This window comes from Mesoplodon densirostris, chromosome 13, assembly GCF_025265405.1.
Source record: "Mesoplodon densirostris isolate mMesDen1 chromosome 13, mMesDen1 primary haplotype, whole genome shotgun sequence".
Classification (NCBI taxonomy): Eukaryota; Metazoa; Chordata; class Mammalia; order Artiodactyla; family Ziphiidae; genus Mesoplodon; species Mesoplodon densirostris.
In genome coordinates, this window is record NC_082673.1 from 6,340,167 (window position 1) to 6,359,618 (window position 19,452).

General features: G+C 40.7%; 1 protein-coding gene across 5 annotated transcripts in view; it reads left to right on the plus strand.

The window, feature by feature from the left end:
* Window positions 1–1,886: 1,886 nt before the first annotated feature.
* The window catches only part of SDCBP (syndecan binding protein), a 31,703-nt gene continuing 14,137 nt past the window's right edge, over window positions 1,887–19,452 (plus strand). For 2 of the 5 annotated variants that reach the window (XM_060116445.1, XM_060116447.1), the window contains exons 1-2: window positions 1,887–2,044; window positions 18,258–18,323. In XM_060116445.1, the coding sequence (XP_059972428.1) occupies window positions 18,273–18,323 (51 nt within the window). In that variant the 5' untranslated portion in view covers window positions 1,887–2,044; window positions 18,258–18,272. Of the gene's footprint in view, window positions 2,045–2,195; window positions 2,337–18,257; window positions 18,324–19,452 lie in introns of those variants that run through there. The other 3 variants (XM_060116446.1, XM_060116449.1, XM_060116448.1) reach the window with 3 other exon arrangements.

Consider the following 19,452-nt stretch of genomic DNA (forward strand, 5'->3'; position numbering starts at 1 on the left):
TTCTTTTGCATGGGGAGGTCCAGTTGTCCCAGTACCATTTGTTGAAAAGACTACCCTTTGTCTATTGAATACGTTTGCTCCTTTGTCAAAGATTCATTGAATGTATTTGTGAGAGTCTATTTCTGGGCTCTGTATTCTGTTCCATTGATCGATTTTTCTAGTCTTTTGCTGATACCCCACAGTCTTGATTACTGCAGCTTTTTTTTTTTTTTTTTTTTTTTTTTGGCAGGCAGATTCTCAACCACTGCGCCACCAGGGAAGCCCTGCATTGGGTCTTTGTTACTGTGCGCGGGCTTTCTCTAGTTGTGGCGAGCAGGGGCTACTCTTCGTTGCGGTGTGCGGGATTCTCATTGCGGTGGCTTCTCTTGTTGTGGAGCACGGGCTCTAGGTGTGCAGGCTTCAGTAGTTGTGGCTCATGGGCTCTAGGGCGCAGGCTCAGTAGTTGTGGCACACGGGCTCTGCAACATGTGGGATCTTCCCGGACCAGGGCTCAAACCCACGTCCCCTGCATTGGCAGGCAGATTCTTAACTACTGCGCCACCAGGGAAGTCCCTACTGCAGCCTTATAGTAAGTTTGGATGTTGGGCACACACAGGCCCGTGACTTTGTTCTTCTTCTTCCAGTTTGGGTTGGCTCTTCTGGGACTTCTGTCTTTCCATACAAACTTTCGAATCAGTTTGTTGATACCCAAAATATAACTTGCCGGGATTTTGACTGCGATTGTGTCAAATCTATCAGGTTGGGAAAAACTGACATCTTGACAATAACAAGTCTTCCTATTCATGAACATGGACTATCTTTGCATTTATTTGTATCTTTGATTTCTTTCATCAGAATCTTAGTTTTTCTCATAAATTTTGTACATATTTTGTTAGAGTTATACCTAAGTATTGTTTCATTTTTTTGTGCTAATATCAGTGATATTGTGTCCTTAATCTCAAATTCCAATTGTTTATTGCTGTTATATAGGAAAGTGGTTGGCTTTTGTATGTTAACCTTGAATCCTCAACCTTGCTATAATTGCTTATTAGTTTTAGGGGGTTTTTTTTTGGTCAATTCTTTGGGACTTTCTACATAACCATGTCACCTGTGAACAAAACCAGTTTTGTTTCTTCCTTCCCATTGCAATTATTTTTTTTCCATTGCAATTATTTTAAAATGTCTATCAGACCACATTCTCTCTGAGGGCAAAGTTTTCATCTTATTGTCATCTCTTATGCTCAGATTTTAATTTTACCATAGATTAAATTATTATGGCACTAAATAACTTAGCTAGAAATAAAATGCTTCTAAGTTAATGCTATTTTGTCAAGTACTCTGTTACTCCATGGTAAGTACAGAAAACTTAGGCAAACTGTGCCTCAGTGTCTTTGCATGTTAAAGATGATGTTGTATCTGTCTTTGATGTAAGGACCAAATAAGACTGCTCTATACATCAAGTTCTTCGGACAGTGCTTGGAACGTAGTCCTTAAGAAATACAGTTTTTCAGTTTTTGCATTAGGATAAAGCTATTATTTTTGTGCACTACCACACATAACCTTCAACAACCGGCAAACTTCAGCTCAGACGGACAAAGAGTAATAAATGCCAAAAGTTGTAACGCAAAGAAGGCAGGAGTCGAGAAGGGTTAGCGGGAGGAACGTTGCAGAGCCCGTGGGTGTGGTGGAAGTTTAGGGCTGGCTGGGAAATGGGCGAACGGTAGGGTCTCGGGACTCTCGATGTGTCGGAGGTGATGGGGGACTAAGTGACCGTGAGTGCGGATGAACAGCAGTGAGCTGGGGGGCTCCCGGCCTTTAGGCAGGGAACTGTCTGGAGAGCGGAGCAGGTGGGCGGGAGCGGCGGAGCAGGCGCACGCCTCGCCCCGCCCCCGCCCTGTTACCATGGGGAGCGGGTCACCTGACCGAGCGCGGAGACGGAAGGCGTTGGGGGAAGGCGCGGCGCGGGCGGTTCTCGGGCGCGCACTGTCCTCTTCTCTCTGGGTCTCGGAAGTCTGAGCCAGTGACCGGCGGCGGCTGCTGCAGCGCGTGAGTCCCTGTGGCCTCGGTGAGCAGCCCTGGGGGGAACGGGAGACCCTCACGCGGCGTCCCGGGCGTGGGGCCCCGGGCCGCTGGGCGGAGGGCGTCTCGGCGCCGCCTTCCCCTCCGTGGGCTCCGCTCCGTGCCCTTCCCGGCGCCCGGCCGGGCCCGGGGCGAAAGTTTGCGCGAGCGGCGTCCTCCGAGCGCCCACTACCCTGTGGGTTTCGGGGTCCCGTCCGGGGGTGGAGGGCGAGCCTGGGGCCCGGCCGGGGGCGCCGCCCCCAGTCCCCGTCCGCCTCGACCCTTTTTGTTCGTGTCGGGTGAGCTCCTCGGGGCCGGGGAGGGGAGAGTCGCCGGCTGCGGGCCGTCCCGGTGCCGCGTTCCCGGGCTGGGCTGCGTCGCCTTCCTCGGTGGCCGCTTCGGAACGTCGGGACGTGGACGGAGGAAGGTGGTGTTCGTTACGCGGGCGAAGCCTTCCCTTTCGGGAGGGGGAGGGGGAGAGGTGTTCGCGGGGCGCTGGCTTCTGGAGAAGTTGGAGGAAAGGGAGAAACGCCCCCAGCAGGGTGCGCTCAGCAGGAATCCTCCCTCGAGGGTCGCGATTCTCAGCTTTCGTTTCAGGATTCGCTTGTAATACGAGGCAGGCGGAGGCATGTAGATGTGGATAAAGTTTTCCCTTTTTACCAAAATGGATTCATTTAAACAGGGAGTCTCTTAAGGTGCTAGTGTTTAACGGGAGATTTCTAGGTTTACCTGGTCTGTGTATATTATCTGTACAGCTGTTCACGGTTATTTTTAATATTATATACTTCTCTTAGGAAGTACGTTTGGTTTACGAAACTCACAACATCCAGTTGTTTCACAGAAGAAACAGTTGATTAAAAAGGAAAGTTACAGGGGAACGCAGCCGCAGCCTGGTTAGCTTTATCGCCAGTATATACAAATGGTGAAATAAAATGTGTCCATTCTTTTAAGTTTTTCTCTTTGAGGTTGAGGGCAAATGGTAAAAATGTGTTTTGTTTTTTTTTTTTATTTTCTGTTACCAATTTCGTTCTACGAACTTCTGTTCTTTGAACTGTGTGTAAATATAGATTAGTTTGTGCTGCAGAATAAAAATAAGGATATGGACTGTCTTTTTTTTTTACATCTTTATTGGAGTATAATTGCTTTACAATGGCGTTGGAATGTCTTTTAATAGTTTCAGGAAAGAGTCATTCTATTATAATCCACATTTAACTTTGGCACCATTAATTTTTAGTTACGTTTGGGCATTATAAGAAAGGATATGAAAATCGTGACTAAAACAGGAAGCATTTACTAATAGTTGGCGGTTGAGTGTGCTATTCAGTAAACAGTTCCTTTAATTGAGCATGACTCAACTATTTTTTCTTCCCTGTTTTTTTTTCGTATTTAGGTACTTCTTTAGGTAGTAAATGCCATAAGTTTCTAAAAAGAAAGATTCCCCCCACAAAACAACTGTTACATCTAGTCATAGTTATATTCACATTTATTCATTTCTCTCCAAGTGCTGCCAAGATTTTTTGCACATTTATTTAGTTTTTGAGGAGGTAAGCAGTTACAGCGTTCAACATTTAAGCAAAAAAAGGGTATACAGTGTAAATTTTCCTTCCTTCGAGGTCTTCTAGCCAACCGTATTCGCTTCCTGTAGGAGCCAACTGTTCGGCATTCCTTAGGTATCGTTCCAGGGATATTTTATACCTGTACAAACATATAAATATATTTTCCCCCTTCTGTTTTTTTTTTTTACTGTGGTAAAGTACACGTCAATTTTACCATCTTAACCATTGTTAAGTGTACAGTTCAGAGATATTAAATACACTGACATTGCTGTGCAGCCATCACCACCGTCCATCCCCTTGAGTCTTTTCATCTTGTAACACTGGAAGTCTCTGCGCATTAAACAGTAACGCCGCATTCTCTCCTCCCCCCAGCCCCTGGCAACCATCCCTGTACTTTGTGTCTTTGATTTTGATACTGCATGTACCTCATGTAAGTGGGATCACAGTATTTGTCTTGCTTGTGTTTGGCTTATTTCGCTTCGCATGGTGTCCTCAAGGTTCATCCATGTTGTATCAATAGCACATTGCAGAGTTTCCTTCCATTTTTAAGGCAGGATAAAGTTCCATTGTGTGTGTGTGTACGCATATATATGTGTTGACATTTTTTATCCATTCATCTGTCGATAGACACTTGGGTTGCTTCCACGTTTGAGCTGTTGCGAATTATGCTGCTGTGAAGGTAGGTATACAGGGCTTCCCTAGTGGCGCAGTGGTTGAGAGTCTGCCTGCCGGTTCAGGGGACACGGGTTCGTGTCCCGGTCCGGGAAGATCCCACGTGCCGCGGAGCGGCTGGGCCCGTGAGCCATGGCCGCTGAGCCTGCGCGTCCGGAGCCTGTGCTCCGCAACGGGAGAGGCCACAGCAGTGAGTGGCCCGCGTACAGCAAAAAAACAAAAAGAAAACAAAAAAAAAAACTTGTATATATTGTGTTAGGTAAGGGTCCACCTTCATTCTTTTGCATGTGGATATCCAATTTTCCCAGCCCCATTTGTTGAAAAGACTGTCTTACCCATTGAATGGTCTTGGCACCCTTGTCAAAAATCATTTGACCATGTATACGAGGGTTTATTTTAGGCTGTCTCTTCTGTTCCATTGGTCTGTTTGTCTTTATGCTAATACTATACCATTTTGATTGTTTTTTTTTTTAATTTTTTAAATTTTTGGCTGTGTTGGGTCTTTGTTGCTGCACCTGGGCTTTCTCTAGTTGCGGTGAGCGGGGGCTACTCTTCGTTGCGATGCGCGGGCTTCTCATTGCAGTTGGTGGCATCTCGTTGCGGAGCACGGGCTCTAGGCGTGCGGGCTTCAGTAGTTACCATTTTGAATACTCTAGCTTTATAGTAAATTTTGCAGTCAGGAAGTGTGAGTTCTCCAGTTTTGTTTCCAAGATTGTTTTCAATTTCTTTCAGCAGTGTTTTGTGGTTTTCATTGTACAAGTCTTTTACCTTGTTGATTAGATTCGTTACGTAGTTTATTCTTTTTGATGCTATTGTAAATGGATTTGGTTTTGTGTTTTCCTTTTCAGATTGTTTGTTATTTATGTATAAAAATGCAACTGATTTTTGTGCATTGACTGTATCCTGTTACATTGCTGAATTTGTTTTTTAGTTTTAATGCTTTTTTGTGGAGTCTTTAAGGTTTTCTAAACCCTAAACATATAAGGTCATATCTGAAAACAGAGATAATTTTATTTATTTTCCAGTTTGGATGCCTTTTATTTCTTTTTCTTGCTCTGGCTAGAACTTCCAGTACTGTGTTGAAGAGTAGTGTTGAAAGTGGGCATGCTTGCCTTGTTCCTGACCTTAGTGGAAAAATATTCAGTCTTTCACCATTGAGTATGATGTTTGCTGTGGGTTTTGCATATATGGCTTTTATTATGTGGAAGTTGTTTTTTTCTACTCCTGTTATGTTGTGTGTTTTTATCATAAAGCGGTGTTGAATTTTGTCAAATGCTTTCCCTACGTCAATTCAGATAATCTTGTGTTTTTTTCACTTCATTTTGTTGATATGTATTACTTTGAACAATTTTCATATGTTGAACCATCTTTGTATTCCAGAAATAAATCCTATTTGTTAAAAGGTGTCTAATCCTTTTAACATGCTGTTGAATTCTGTTTGCTAGTATTTTGTTGAGGATTGCATCAGTGTTCATAAGGGGTATTGGTCTGTAGTTTTCTTTCTTGTGTCTTTGTCTGGCTTTGGTATCAGGGTAATGCTGTCCTCATAGAATGAAAGTGTCCCCTTTTCAATTTTTTTGCAAAATTTTTGAGAAGGATTGGTATTCTTCTTTAAATGTTTAGTAGAGTTCACCAATGAAGCTATCAGGTTCAGGGCTTTTCCTTGTTGAGAGATTTTTGATTACTGATTTAGTCTCTTTATTAGTTTTGGGTCTATTTAGATTTTCTATTTCTTTCTGAGTTAGTCTTGATAGATTTTGTGTTTCTAGGAATGTGTCCATTTCATCTAGTTTATCCAATTTTTCAGTGTACAGTTGTTTATAGTGCTCTCTTGTAGAGAGACTTAATGTTTTATTTCTATAGAAACTCTGATAGTATTCTCACTTTCATTTTAACATGTTGAGTTTTCTCTTTTTATTTCTTAGTTCATTTAGCTAGCTAAAGGTTTGTCAATTTCATTGATCTTTTTAAAGAACCAAATTTAGTTTTCACTGATTTTTCTTTATTATTTCTATTCTCTATTTTATTTATCTCTGTTCTAATCTCTGTTACTTCCTTACTTCTGCTAGCTTTGGGTTTAGTTTGTGTTTCTTTTTCTGGCTCCTTAAGTTCCCCCTTCCTTTTAACACAAATTTGAGCATACTTTATATACTACACTAAATAATGCTTTGTTTTTTCCAGTTAATGTGATAATATTTTGGACCTCGTTCACTATTTTCTGTATCTAGTACTTCCTCCACTGTTTAAAGAATTTTGCTATTATAGTTGGTGCTTCAGTGAATAAAATTTTACATTTGTTGCTTTTTGTATGTAGGTATATTTATAGACTAAAACCTGAAGTGGTATTGCTGGGTTGGAGGGTATCTGCATATATGATTTTAGTAGATATTGCAAACTCACTCTTTGTGGAAATTACACTACTTTACACTTTGACCAGTAATGTATGAGTGTTTCTCAAAGCCTCATTATCAGAGAGTGTTGTCCAGCCTTGGATTTTTGCTAGTTCAGTAGATGGGAAATGGAATCTTATGGGTAAAAAGAAGTTATACTTAGAGTAGACTTCATATGACCATATTTCTTAATTGCTTATCATCATAGTCTCCTGGGATATTTATTAAAAGAATAATTCCTACGTCCTTCCATGAAATCTGTGTCAGCTTGGTAAAGTATTTTTAATTAGTGCCCAAATAATTCTGATCTGGTGGTGAGCCAAGTTTGAGAAACACTGCCATGAAGACTGTTTAGGACTTTATCAAAGTGTGTTGCTTGACACCATATGTGAATCGTCTGGAATGCTTATGAATCCACAGTGTACTAGAAAACATCATTACTATTTATCCTCTGGGTCCAGTGGATATTTTTATTTTTATTTTTTTTTATTTTTTTATTTTTTTTTATTTTTTTTTGCGGTATGTGGGCCTCTCACTGTTGTGGCCTCTCCCGTTGCGGAGCACAGGCTCCGGATGCGCAGGCCCAGCGGCCATGGCTCACGGGCCCAGCCGCTCCGCGGCATATGGGATCCTCCCGGACCGGGGCACGAACCCGTATCCCCTGCATCGGCAGGCGGACTCTTAACCACTGCGCCACCAGGGAGGCCCGATATTTTTATTTTTTATAATTTAGGTCATTTTATGAATAACTTGCAGAAGTGAAAATAAAGGCATAGGGAAACACGGTTTTACTAGAAACAGAATTTTAATAACAGCTTGAACATGAGAAACCAAAAATTTTATTCTCAGTTTTCCTGGTTTTGAAGGTATATATAGCTGAAACGGGCAACATCTTTGAGTACAACTAATTGCTCATCAACTGTCATCCATACAGTTGGGAGATATCCTTTTTATAAATACTGTTCCAGATTTCAGTTACATCTCTAGTATATCTTAGCTTATCATTACTTTTAGTTTTTTTTCATGCACTTGGTTGTAAAAACACAATACTGATTTTAGATTTCATATCCATCTCTAATAGGTTCTAACATTACTGTTTGGTAATTTTTGTACTTGCGTTGTCAAAATGCAGTATTTTTGCAAACTTTCATGGTTCATGATTTTGCAGGGATGACCATCTAACTTAACATTTGCAAAGAATTTTCATTTATACTTTTATAAATACCAATTAGAATAGTCAGCGCAACAGATTTTTAAAAATTTCCCTACATTGCTGTTTTCATCTGGTCACCTTTGTTTAAATACCTGCCTTCATTTGGCTACTTACAAACCAAATCAAGTAAGTTTTGCTGTAGAGATATAAAAGAGGAAAGAAGATGTTAAATATCCCTTTAAACAGGATCTAGGGACTTGTTTCAAAATATTGCATGATAAAGTGCTTCCTTCGGGATGACTAACTGAAAAATTGTATTTTTAAATTAAGTATAGGCATATTGTTTACTCATTGATCTTTAAGTTTGAGGAATCTCAATTAGGATATTTTCATCTGAAAACTCATAGTCTGAGGTTTGCTTTTGATCAATTCCCTCATCATAAAAGTCTAGAGTACAGCTATTTGTTTCTTTGTATTCATTTCTGATTTGTCTAATAAATGTTTTCCTCCAGTTTAGTCTCTGTGCCATCATGGGTGAAAAATGAAAAATCCCACATTTTCTACTGTGTTCAAAGAATACAGTTTAGAAAAAAGGCTACAGGGCTTCCCTGGTGGCGCAGTGGTTGAGAGTCCACCTGCCGATGCAGGGGACACGGGTTCGTGCCCCTGTCTGGGAAGATCCCACATGCCGTGGAGTGGCTGGGCCCGTGAGCCATGGCCACTGAGCCTGCGCGTCCAGAGCCTGTGCTCCGCAACAGGAGAGGCCACAACAGTGAGAGGCCCGTGTACCGCAAAAAAAAAAAAAAAAAAAAAAAGGCTACAAAGATGGTGTCTCCAGACTTTATACATTTTTGGAAGAGGATGCAGTACTTTGGGCAACACATACTGAAGGATGACATAATGTATTCCTAGAATGAATAAGAATGTTTCTACTTTTTGTTCCTATTGTCATTTTAGTTTTTTTTTTAGCATACTTGGGAATAAGGGATGAATAATGATTAAGTAATCCCTAGATAAAGTAGCAAAACTGTTTCAAGATATGGGAAAAATAAGTTCACTAAGATTCCATAACGGATCTTAGATTTATAAAGGAGTCCAGTTGAACCCTTGTGATAGTTGTAAGGTAGGGTGATTTTACTCTATTTAAAGTTTTTTTTTTTCCAGTTCATCCTTCCCTCCCTTTCTTTTGTCTAAGAAAGAATAAAAGTCGTGAAATAGAACTTCTGAAAAAAGAAACTCAAAATTTAAAATTGTGTCCATTGGACGCTGATGGTACACAAAGGGTTAAAGGGCAGATTTCTGGACTCTATTCCAGACTCACTCTTTTAGTTTCTGGGGCCAGGACTCAAGAATCTGTGTTATTAACAAGATTTCCAGGTTATCCTTATGGACTTGAAGACACGATGTTTTAGGACCTTAAGAAGGTTTTTACTTTACTACCATATGGAAGTACTTTAGGTTTCTTCTCTGATAGAGCATTTCAGTTGTTGCCTGTGCTGTGAGGTGTTATCTCACTGTGGTTTTGATTTGCGTTTCCCTGATGATGTTGAACACCATTTCATGTATCTGTTGACCATCTGTGTGTCTTCTTTGGGAACATGTCTGTTCAGCTCCTCTGCCCTTTGTTTAATTGGATTTTTTATTTTATTTTTTTCGTTGTGGAGTTATATGAGTTCCTTTTTTAGCTTGGCTGTTAATCCTTATCAGATGCGTGATTTGCAAATATTTTCTACCATTTGGTAGGTTGTCTTTTCAATGTATTGTTTCCTTTGCTGTACAGAACCTTTTTAGTTTGATGTAGTACCACTTGTTTATTTTTCTTCTGTTGCCTTTGCTTTGGGTGTTAAATCCAAATAGTCATTACCAAGACTAAGGTCAAGTGGCTTATTGCCAACGTTTCCTTCTAGAAATTTTATGGTTTCAGGTCTTATGTTCAAGTTTTAATACATTTTGAGTTGATATTTGTGTATGGTGTAAGCGAGGGGTCAGATTTCATTCTTTTCCATGTGGTTGTCCAGTTTTCCCACTTACTGAAGAGAATGTACTTTTCCCATTGTATATTTTTGACACCTTTGTCACAAATTAATTGACCATACATGCGTGGGTTTGTTTTGGGGCTCTTTATCCTCTTCTGTTGGTCTATGTGTGTGTGTTTATGCAGTATCATACTGTTTCAATTACTATAGTTCTGTAATATAGTTCGAAGTGAAAGTGTGATGCTTCTAGCTTTGTTTTTTCCCTCAAGTTTGCTTTGACTATTTGGGGGTTTCTATGATTGCATACAAATTTTAGGGTCGTTTATTTTCTTTCTTTTAAAAATGCCTTTGGAACTTTGACAGACATTGCATTAAATCGTTAGATTACTTTGGATAGTATGGACATTTTAACAATATTAATTCCTCCAGTCCAGGAGCATGGAATATCTTTCCATTTATTTGTGTTGTCTTTCATTTCTTTCATCAGTGTGCTATAGTTTCAGTGTACAGGTCTTTCACCTCCTTATTTAAATTAATTTCTCTGATGCAGTTGTAAATGGAATTGTTTTCTTACTTTCTGTTTCTGGTAGTTAATTGTTAGTGTATAGAGAGGCAACAGATTTTTGTGTATTGGTTTTGTATCTTCCAGCTTTACTGAATTTATTAGTTCTAACATTTTTTTGGTGATTCTTTCAGTTTTTCTACATATTAGTAACATTTCACCTGCAAATACTGACAATATTACTTACTCCTTTCCAATTTGGGTGCCTTTTATTTCTTTTTCTTGCCTAGTTGCTCTGGCTGGGACTTCCAAGAGTATGTTGAATAAAAGTGGCAAGGTGGGCATCCTTGTGACTACATTTTTACATCCCCCACCCCCGTTTATACTTTTGATGTCACAGTTTACATCCTTTTATCTGTGTTTTCCTTAACAAATGGTTGTCGTTAGTTGTGTTGTGTTTTGTTTTTAACTTTTGTCTTTTAACCTTTATTCTAGCATTGTGATTAATCCACCATGTTTACAGCTTTAGGTTACTCTGAATTTTTTTTATATATTTACTTTTACCATTGAGATTTATACTTTATGTTTTCCTGTTACTAATTAGCACCTTTTTGTTTCAACTTAAATCTCTATAAAATTTCTTATAAGGCTGGTCTAGTGATGATGAACTCTGTTAGCTTTTGCTTGTCTGAGAAACTCTTTACCTTGCCTTCAAATCTGAAGGTCAACTTTTCTGAGTGGAGTTTTTTTTTTTTTAAAGATTTAATTTATTTTTGGCTGTGTTGGGTCTTCGTTGTGGTACGCAGGCTTCTCCTTGCGGTGGCTTCTCTTGTTGCGGAGCACAGGCTCTAGGCGTGTGGGCTTCAGTAGTTGTGGCACACGGGCTCAGTAGTTGTGGCTCGCGAGCTCTAGAGCGCAGGCTCACTAGTTGTGGTGCACGGGCTTAGTTGCTCCGCGGGATGTGGGACCTTCCCGGACCGGGGCTCAAACCCATGTTCCCTGCATTGGCAGGTGGATTCTTAACCACTGTGCCACCAGGGAAGTCCCCTGAGTGGAGTAGTCCTGGTGGCAGTTTTTTCCTTTCAGCGCTTTGAGTTCTATCCTGCCACTTGCTTCTGACCTGCGGTTTCTGCTGAAAAATCTGCTCAGAGTCTCTTGGGAGTTCTCTTGTACATATTAAGTTGTTTTCTCCTGTCACTTTTTAAGGTTCAATCCTTGTTTTGATATTTTAATTATAATACGTATTGGTGTGGGTATCTTCATCTCTTTTTTGGAACTCCCTGAACTTCCTGGATCTAGATGTCTGTTTCCTTCCCCAAATTAGGGAAATTTTCAGCCATTGTTTCTTATGTGAAGGAAACTTTCTTCACGTAAGTTTTCTGCCTCTTTCTCTCCTTTCCTTCAGAGAACCTTACGATGCAGCTGTTGGTTACATGTTGTCTCCTAAGTCTATTAAGCTATCTTCACTCTTTTTGCTGCTCTGATCAGATGAGTTACGCTGCCCTGTCTTCTGGTTTGTTTCTTCCTTTCTTCAGATTCCTTTCTTCCTTTATTCTGCGTTGTCTAGTCTGCTGTTGAACTCCGTGTTTTTTAGTTAAGTTACTGTATTTTTTAGCCTTATGATTTCTACTTGGTGCCTTCTTGTATTTTCAGTGTCTTCTGAAATTCTTACTTTGTTCATCCATTGTTCTTCCGAGCTTGGTGAGCATCTTTATGACTGTAATTTAAAACTCTTTATCAGGTAAATCACTTTCATTAAGGTCTTTTTTACTGAGCTTTTATCTTGGTCTTTCGTTTGGGTCATATTCTTCTGTTTCTTCATTTTCCTTGACTCTCTTTGTTTAGATAAAACAACCACCTCTCCTAGTCTTCAACGACTGGCCCTCCTATAGCCGAGCCTTCTCGTTGGGCCCTGCACTAGCTCTTGGTTGTATCTCATAAGCTGTCGGCTTTCCCAGCAGCCTACTTTATTGCTTTTGGCTCCCAGTAGTTGAGGGTGTGTCAAGGTCTGTCACTGGCCCAAAGGGGAGGATCGCGGTCGGTCAGCACGTAGATTCAGGCCGTTGGGAAGCCACACTCTCAGGCAGCAGTTTTAAAAGTATGCGAATTTACCTGTTTCAGGGCAATATTGGGAAATAGGCATTTTTGTCTGCTCCCTCTGCACTGAGCCCTGGTAAGACTGCCAGTTAACTGTGGCTTTGTTTGCTACAGTCCTGTTGAACTGGTGAATACAAGCCCCACTGGCCACCAGGGCCAGGCTAGCCAGGGATGTCCCCTGTGGGCGGCAGACGTGTACACGGGCACTAGGTCCTTCCTCAGAGACGCTGGCTGCCTCGGGTGGGACGGAGGGAGAGTGCACAGATGGTACCTGCTGGCGCTCCCAGTTTCTGGAGAGAATTCTAGCCCCTGGGGTGTGTTTAATTACAAGCCTGCTTGCTCTTCAGGCCCCAGCTTTGAAGATAAGGTAATCGACCTCTTTTATAGGGAGTCTGGGGTGCATTTCAGTCTGCTGTCTTTACACTGTGCCCTGGGGGAGAACCTGTTAAGAACTGTTTTCTCGGTAGGCCAGCTGGTGGGGCACCAACTTGTATGGGTTCCACAGTTAGACCATCACTGGGCCGCACCTTTGGGCCGACGGAGCCAGATGATGGTGCCGTTGTCCTCTCCACAGATGCAGCACACTGTTGGCTTGGTGGTGGTGGAGGGGACTCAGGTCGGGTCTTCCTCACACCTGAAGCTGCCTTCGGGGTGAGCGTATCATACAGCTCCAGCCCCTTCCATGCAGCCGTCAGTAGGAGCCCTGTAGTCCTGTGGGACCTGTGAATGTACGCCCTGCTGGCAGCCAGAGCCAGGCGACCAAGGGGTTGTCCCCTGGGCGGCAGCTACAAAGACTGGAGCACCAGATGTGTTGCGCCGTATTTTTTTTTTTTTTAAATCAGTGGTTCTGCAGTCCTGAATTTTCATCATCCCAAGATTTTTTTAAAAACAACTCAGACTAAATAAGCTGAGAAACATTATTTTAACTTGAACGATCGCACCATTTTTAAGAGGGGAGGCCAGTTGTAGTGGGTGGTTTGAGAGAAGGAATGAGTGAGTCGCTGAGAAAATGATGAGGGCTGCCATTTAGGTGACATTAACTGGACATCTTTACGAGCACGTTTTCTACTTTGTTAATCAGAGCATTGCTGCCAGAAAGCAAATTAACTAGTTGTTCCAAAACAACACATACAGTATCTGAATTTCAGAGTTCTTTGGCCTGTGCACATATTTAAGGACTAAGGAAGCTACCCTGACATTGCCCTGAGGAGGTGGAGGGTGAGATGGAAAACTTGATACTGAGGCAGAATAGTCAAAATTGTTTTGTCTTCAGTTGTTCTGGAAGAACCCTGAAACTGTTCTAAGCACTGAGAAATCTCTTAGCAGTAATTGATTTGGGGGGTTATTTTCTAAAGGCCTGAACCCCGGCGTGCAGAGGTGGTCAGTGAGGTGTGAGATGCAAGGCGGTTGCCAGAAGCATAGAGTGGGCCAAGCCTGGGTTTAGGGGTCAGTGAAGAGCACCGGTTCTTTCCAGGAATTAGACCAATGAAACAAAGTTGTTACTGTGTCAGGAATGTTGGGAGCAGACTGTTAGAGTAGCTGGCAAAGGTGCTGTGCCTGCTGATCTCAGGAGCAGCGGGAGCTGTAAGCTCTCCCTTCTCACTGGTTGCTCCGTCAGCTGAAGGGAAGGCCTGCAAAGAGAATTTTGTCTTTAGTTGGTACAGTCATAGTGTTTGATAGAGTTTTAAGTGAGAGTAAGATGGGAATTCTCACGCTGATGTAATGAAATTATTTCAGAGTTCTCTTAAATCTCATTATTGATCATTGTGAAATTCCAAACATAATTGAAAGGCTTTCGAGAGTAGCTTTGTGGTTTTTCAAAAAGGGCTAAGTATTTTTTAAATATTTATTTGTTTATTTGGTTGTATTGGGCCTTAGTTGTGGCAGGCAGGCTCCCCAGTTGCGGCTCATGGGCTCCTAAGCTGCGGCACGCGGTCTTCCCAGTTGTGGCATGCATGTGGGATCTAGTTCCCTGACCAGGGATTGAACCCGGGCCCCCTGCATTGGGAGCGTGGAGTCTTATCCACTGCGCCACCAGGGAAGTCCCCAGGGCTAAGTATTTTTGACACTTAGCTTTAGTTCAAAGGTTTAAATATAGCATACAAGTGAGTTAATGGAGTCCTTCAAGAAAAATAATACAAAAATTTATTATTTTCCTGGAACGCTTTTAACAGTGTTGTTCAAAGTAGTAGATTTCTTGGGAGTTCCCTGGTGGCTTAGTGGTTAGGATTCCAGGCTTTCATGGCCCTGGCCTGGATTTAATCCCTGTTCTGGGAACTGAGCTCCCATAAGCTGCTCGATGTGGCAAAAACAAGCAAAACAAAGCAAAAAAACCCCCCAAAAAACATAAAAAAAACCAAACCCAACCAAGTAGTAGACTTGCAAGGTGAGACAGTTAGAACTTTCCAATAAAAGTTTAACCATATTTTATTTACTGTAATTTTGATACTGTTGGCTAAAATATTTAATAAACATTTGTTTCCTGTCACGATAAGGTATTGTGTTAAATAAAAAATTAAATGTGGGCCTTGATCTCAAGTAGCAGAGTTAAACATAAACTAGCTGTAATGAAAGGCAGAGTGAAACTGCTCAACTGAGAGAAACAAATAATGTCAGACTGAAGTCATCAAAGGTGACCTCACAGAAGTCACTAAGATTTTGATAGAAAAGTCCTGGGAGAATATTCCAGGAAAAAGACAAAGCTTTTATAAAGATGTGGAGACACAGAAACACTTGACCTGGGTAGGAAATGGCAAGTCATTTGTGGCTGGAACGTTGTAATGTTTGGAAAGAAGCTGGATGGAATGAGACCAAGAAATAGTTTGAAGTAAAAACATTGAGGAGTCCTTTGTACTTTAGAAGAATGGTGAGATTTAATTAAGGTCAACATACTTAAAATGAACAAACTAAATTTTTTAAAAAGTATAAGTTGGTGATATTTGTTATTTTTTTTTAAATTCTGGAGAGCCTATTTCTTTTCTTGGCCTGAGTGTGTGGGTATGAGTGACCTCAGAGTTGTTGAGACAACTTCAGTTAATATTAGTTTGAAGAAAAGCTTCTATGGGGAAAAAAATTGAGAAAACTACTCCGTGAGTTTTGAAATGAGCCACTCATCCAGTTCATTTTTCATGAGGAAAAATGGGATCTTGTAGTGACCAGTGGCAGAACCAAAAATAGAAATAGCACCTGGATTACTGGTCAACATTAGTTACAGTGAATTTAAAATGATTGTGTTTATGATGTTGATAAAATGGTTGAAAGTTTAAATAAAATGTGTTTAAGGAGAAAGCTTCTAGGGAAGTGATCTTTTGAGACGCAAAAGGTACTTCATTTTGTTTCCCCGGATTAATAGAGTTAAGCCATGTTTGTGCTTTCTCAAGAACTTGCGTTTTATTCACAAACCTAGGCCCTGTTTTCCTCTTCAAAACTGTATCAGGCTACTGCTATTCAGCATTTTATTGGAGGTTCTACCATCCCAGGGCAATTAGGCAAGAAAAAGAACATGGGCAGAGGATTTAAGTAGACGTTTCTCCAAAGAAGATATAAAATAGCTCCTAGGCACATGGAAGATGCTCACCATTATTAGTCATTAGGGAAATTCAGATCAAAACCTTGATGAGATGCTGCTTCACGTGCAGTAGGATTGCTGTAATAAAAAAAGACGAGAGCGAGTATGTACTATGCCGTTTTATGGAAGGGCCTTGAGCCTTCACAGATTTTAGTGTATGCGGGGCGGGGGGCGGGGGAGAGGAGCTCTTAGAACCAGTGCCCCCTGCAGATGCCGAGAGACAACCGCACTGGCCAAGATCGAGAGAAACTGGAACCTCTCACGCGCTGGTGGGAGTGTAAAGTGGTGCAGTCACTTCAGAAACCAGTTCAGCTCCTCAAAAAGTTAGAGTATGCCCATGTAACCTGGCAGTCTTACTCTTAGCTGTATACCAAGACAGTTAAGCATTATATGTTTACACACACATTTGGATATAAATGCTCATTAGCATTATTAGCAGCATTGTTCATAAGTCAAAGTGTAAAGCCATCCAGCATGTCACCGACCGATACCCAGAAATGTCATATCCATACAGTGGAATATTGTTCAGCCACTGAAAAGGAGTGAAGTATTGGTACCTGCTCCAGCATGAATGGACTTTGGAAGCATGATACTAAGTGAAAGAAGCTAGACACAAAAGGCCACATGTCCTGTGATTCCAAGTTAAATGTCCAGAACAGGCAAGTCGAGAGGCAGAAAGTAGATTCATGCTTGCTGGGAGCTGGAGGGACGGGAGAATGGGTGGGCATGGGGTTTCCTTCTGGGGTGATGGAAATGTTGTAACATTAGACGATAGGGACGGTTGCACAACTCGGAATGTACTAAAAACTGTCAAATCGTATACTTTAAAAGAGTGAATTTTGTGGTATGTGAAGTGTATCAGTTCTAAAAAGAACTGTCATTTAGCATCCAACTAGGAGACAGAAACCATATAGTAATTTGAACAGTGAAAGTTTAGTGTACAGAATTTTTAACGATACCATGATTGAAGAAACAGGGATTGGCCGGTCAGAAGTAAAGAGGACTTTAAAGAATACAGGAAGAGCACATTTAGTGAGTGTCTGCTCACCCCAGGGCTGAGACAGGTGCCCCAGGATGAGCTGTCCTCTTCCTGTATCGGGATCCAGGCTTTGTTGGAGAGAGTGCAGCCGTCACTCAGTGGACGGTGAAGTTGCTGAGATACCAAACTTACTGGATAAGTCTCCTTTTGGGGTGCTGCACCTTGGAACTCGCTTCAAGCCACAGGAAGGGGTGCCAGGGAAAGCTACTCACGGGGGATACCTTGCTGGCGACACCATTGCTGGGAACGTGCTCGACAGAGTATTGGGGACGGTTGGCTGCTGTGCACAGCAGAGGCTGGGTGCTTAGGCTGCTCCACGCTGGCGCCTGGCGGGAGCTGTGCACTGGAACTTAGAGAAGAAAACACCCCTTCTCCTGCGGTGTGCCTCCAGCTTCCTCTGCTGGCGGAGCTCAGCATCTTGCCACCTGGCAGAAGAGCAGATAATTAGAGGGCCCGCCTCCATTTCCATAGAGCAGCCAATCATGGGTGGATTTTGATTGGGAGGTAATAAATTGATATGTCAAACCCTGTACTAGTTTAGAATATATTCTGTTTTGTTGGGTTTAAAGGAAGTGTTCATCTCAAAACAGCTAAACAAAATTTTGGAGTGTATATCCCTGTAATTCTTTTAGAGAATTTTGTTTTAAATTACTACAAAAAGCAATTCATGGTCACTAAAAGTCATTGAACAATATAGGAATGTTTAAAATATAAAAATGTCCCTCTTATCCCTCAGTCCCTTACCATCTATTTCATTCATTTCTCTTAAAGATAGAACTATTGTTAACAGTTGTTGTGTGTTGTTTTTTTACCTATACATGCTTATGTAATATGTATATATATATATTTTCCTAATAATAGAGGTTTTATACATAGATAACACGTATGAGCTGTTGCAGATCTTTGTTAGAAGGATGTAATAATACTGGCCCAGTTGCCAAGCCCTTGTGTAAGCTAGATGAGTCACATAATCGTTCTCTTTGACTTTCTAAACTTCAGAAATGAAGGGGCTTTTTACTAAGGGAAGTTTAAGATCTGTAATGGATGTAGTTTGATCACAGAAGGGAGGGGGAGGTAGTTTGGCAACCATTCATCAGCCAGCAGTTTTTAGTATAGCTACACGCTCATATTTTTCCATGTGTTTTTGCGAATTAAATGTCCCTTGTGTTAAACATTTATACACGTTTATGTGTATGTTGCTGGCTGCATGTACTGTTTAAATTTCAATAAAATCTGAATCATAGAAATTTTTTTATTTTTTCTTTAGGAAAATCCTGCAAAAATGTCTCTGTACCCATCTCTTGAAGACCTGAAGGTAGACAAGGTGATTCAGGTATGTTTAAGACCTTTAAGTACTTTTTTTTTCCATGTACTCTGCCATACGTTCTGGTTATAGGTGAAGTGAAGCAAGAAACTTAAATAGTAGATGTATTTGTCCGTTTTTACACTTTATAAACTTTTCAATTTTTTCTAAAGTTTTTCTAACTAAAAAGTTAGAAAAGCTAGAGATTCTTCTTCATTTTACTGTGGATTAATGCGTACAGGTTATTATTTCTTTGAAACGGGACTTAATCTCTTCAAAGGTAGCTTGCTTTTATAACTAAGGTTTAAATTAAATACATTTTTAAGTTGGTAAAATATACTCCAACTTCTTAGACGTTCATTGTCTTGTTTAAAATTTGTACATTGTTCTTTTGGGTTTTCAGATATGACTAGTCTTTAACATAATTGTCTTCTCTGAAGTTAAAAATCATAGAAATAGGTACATGCTGCTTTAGGAAGAGTAGTAGTGTAAATGCAAAAGTGTAGTGATTTGTTTCTTTTTAAACGTAAGCAGCAGTTTACTTGTTCCTGCTCTAAGTGGCTGTATTAGTACAGTTTTTCTAATTTCATTAAGTCAGAAATTTTTGTATTCCTTTATGTAAGTATTAGTTTTGAAGGTAGATGCTTCTCCTTAAGTGAAAGTTTGCGATTGGGATCAATTCTTGCTGTTCTGTAAATTTTTATTTTTCTTTTTAACTAGAGATAATTATATTTAATGAACCCATTGTGTTTCCAGTTTACTTTCAACTTGTTCTCTCAAAGTCAGAATTTTTTCAGCTGTCGTTTGTTCTTCTAATTTGACAAGATAAATTGAACTCCCGGTTATACTTCTTTATTCCTAAAATCTTTCTGATATGATAAATGTGATGAAACTCTTTCATTTTGAGTTGTTTAGTACTTCAGAGCTTCTTCCCCTAAAGATCATTTTACTTGAGGTCTTGACCTCAGTTTACTCTAAATGAGATTTACTTTTTAACAATTATTTAATGAACATAAAAACGTTTATTAGAAACTTATGAGAATACAAGAATACAAGTATTTTTTAGGCAAAATGTTGGCCCTTTTAGGGTGAAAAACCCCCCCAGCAAAAATGGTAACAAATGTGTAGCTGAAATTGTTAGCCGTGTAGCAGTGATTGG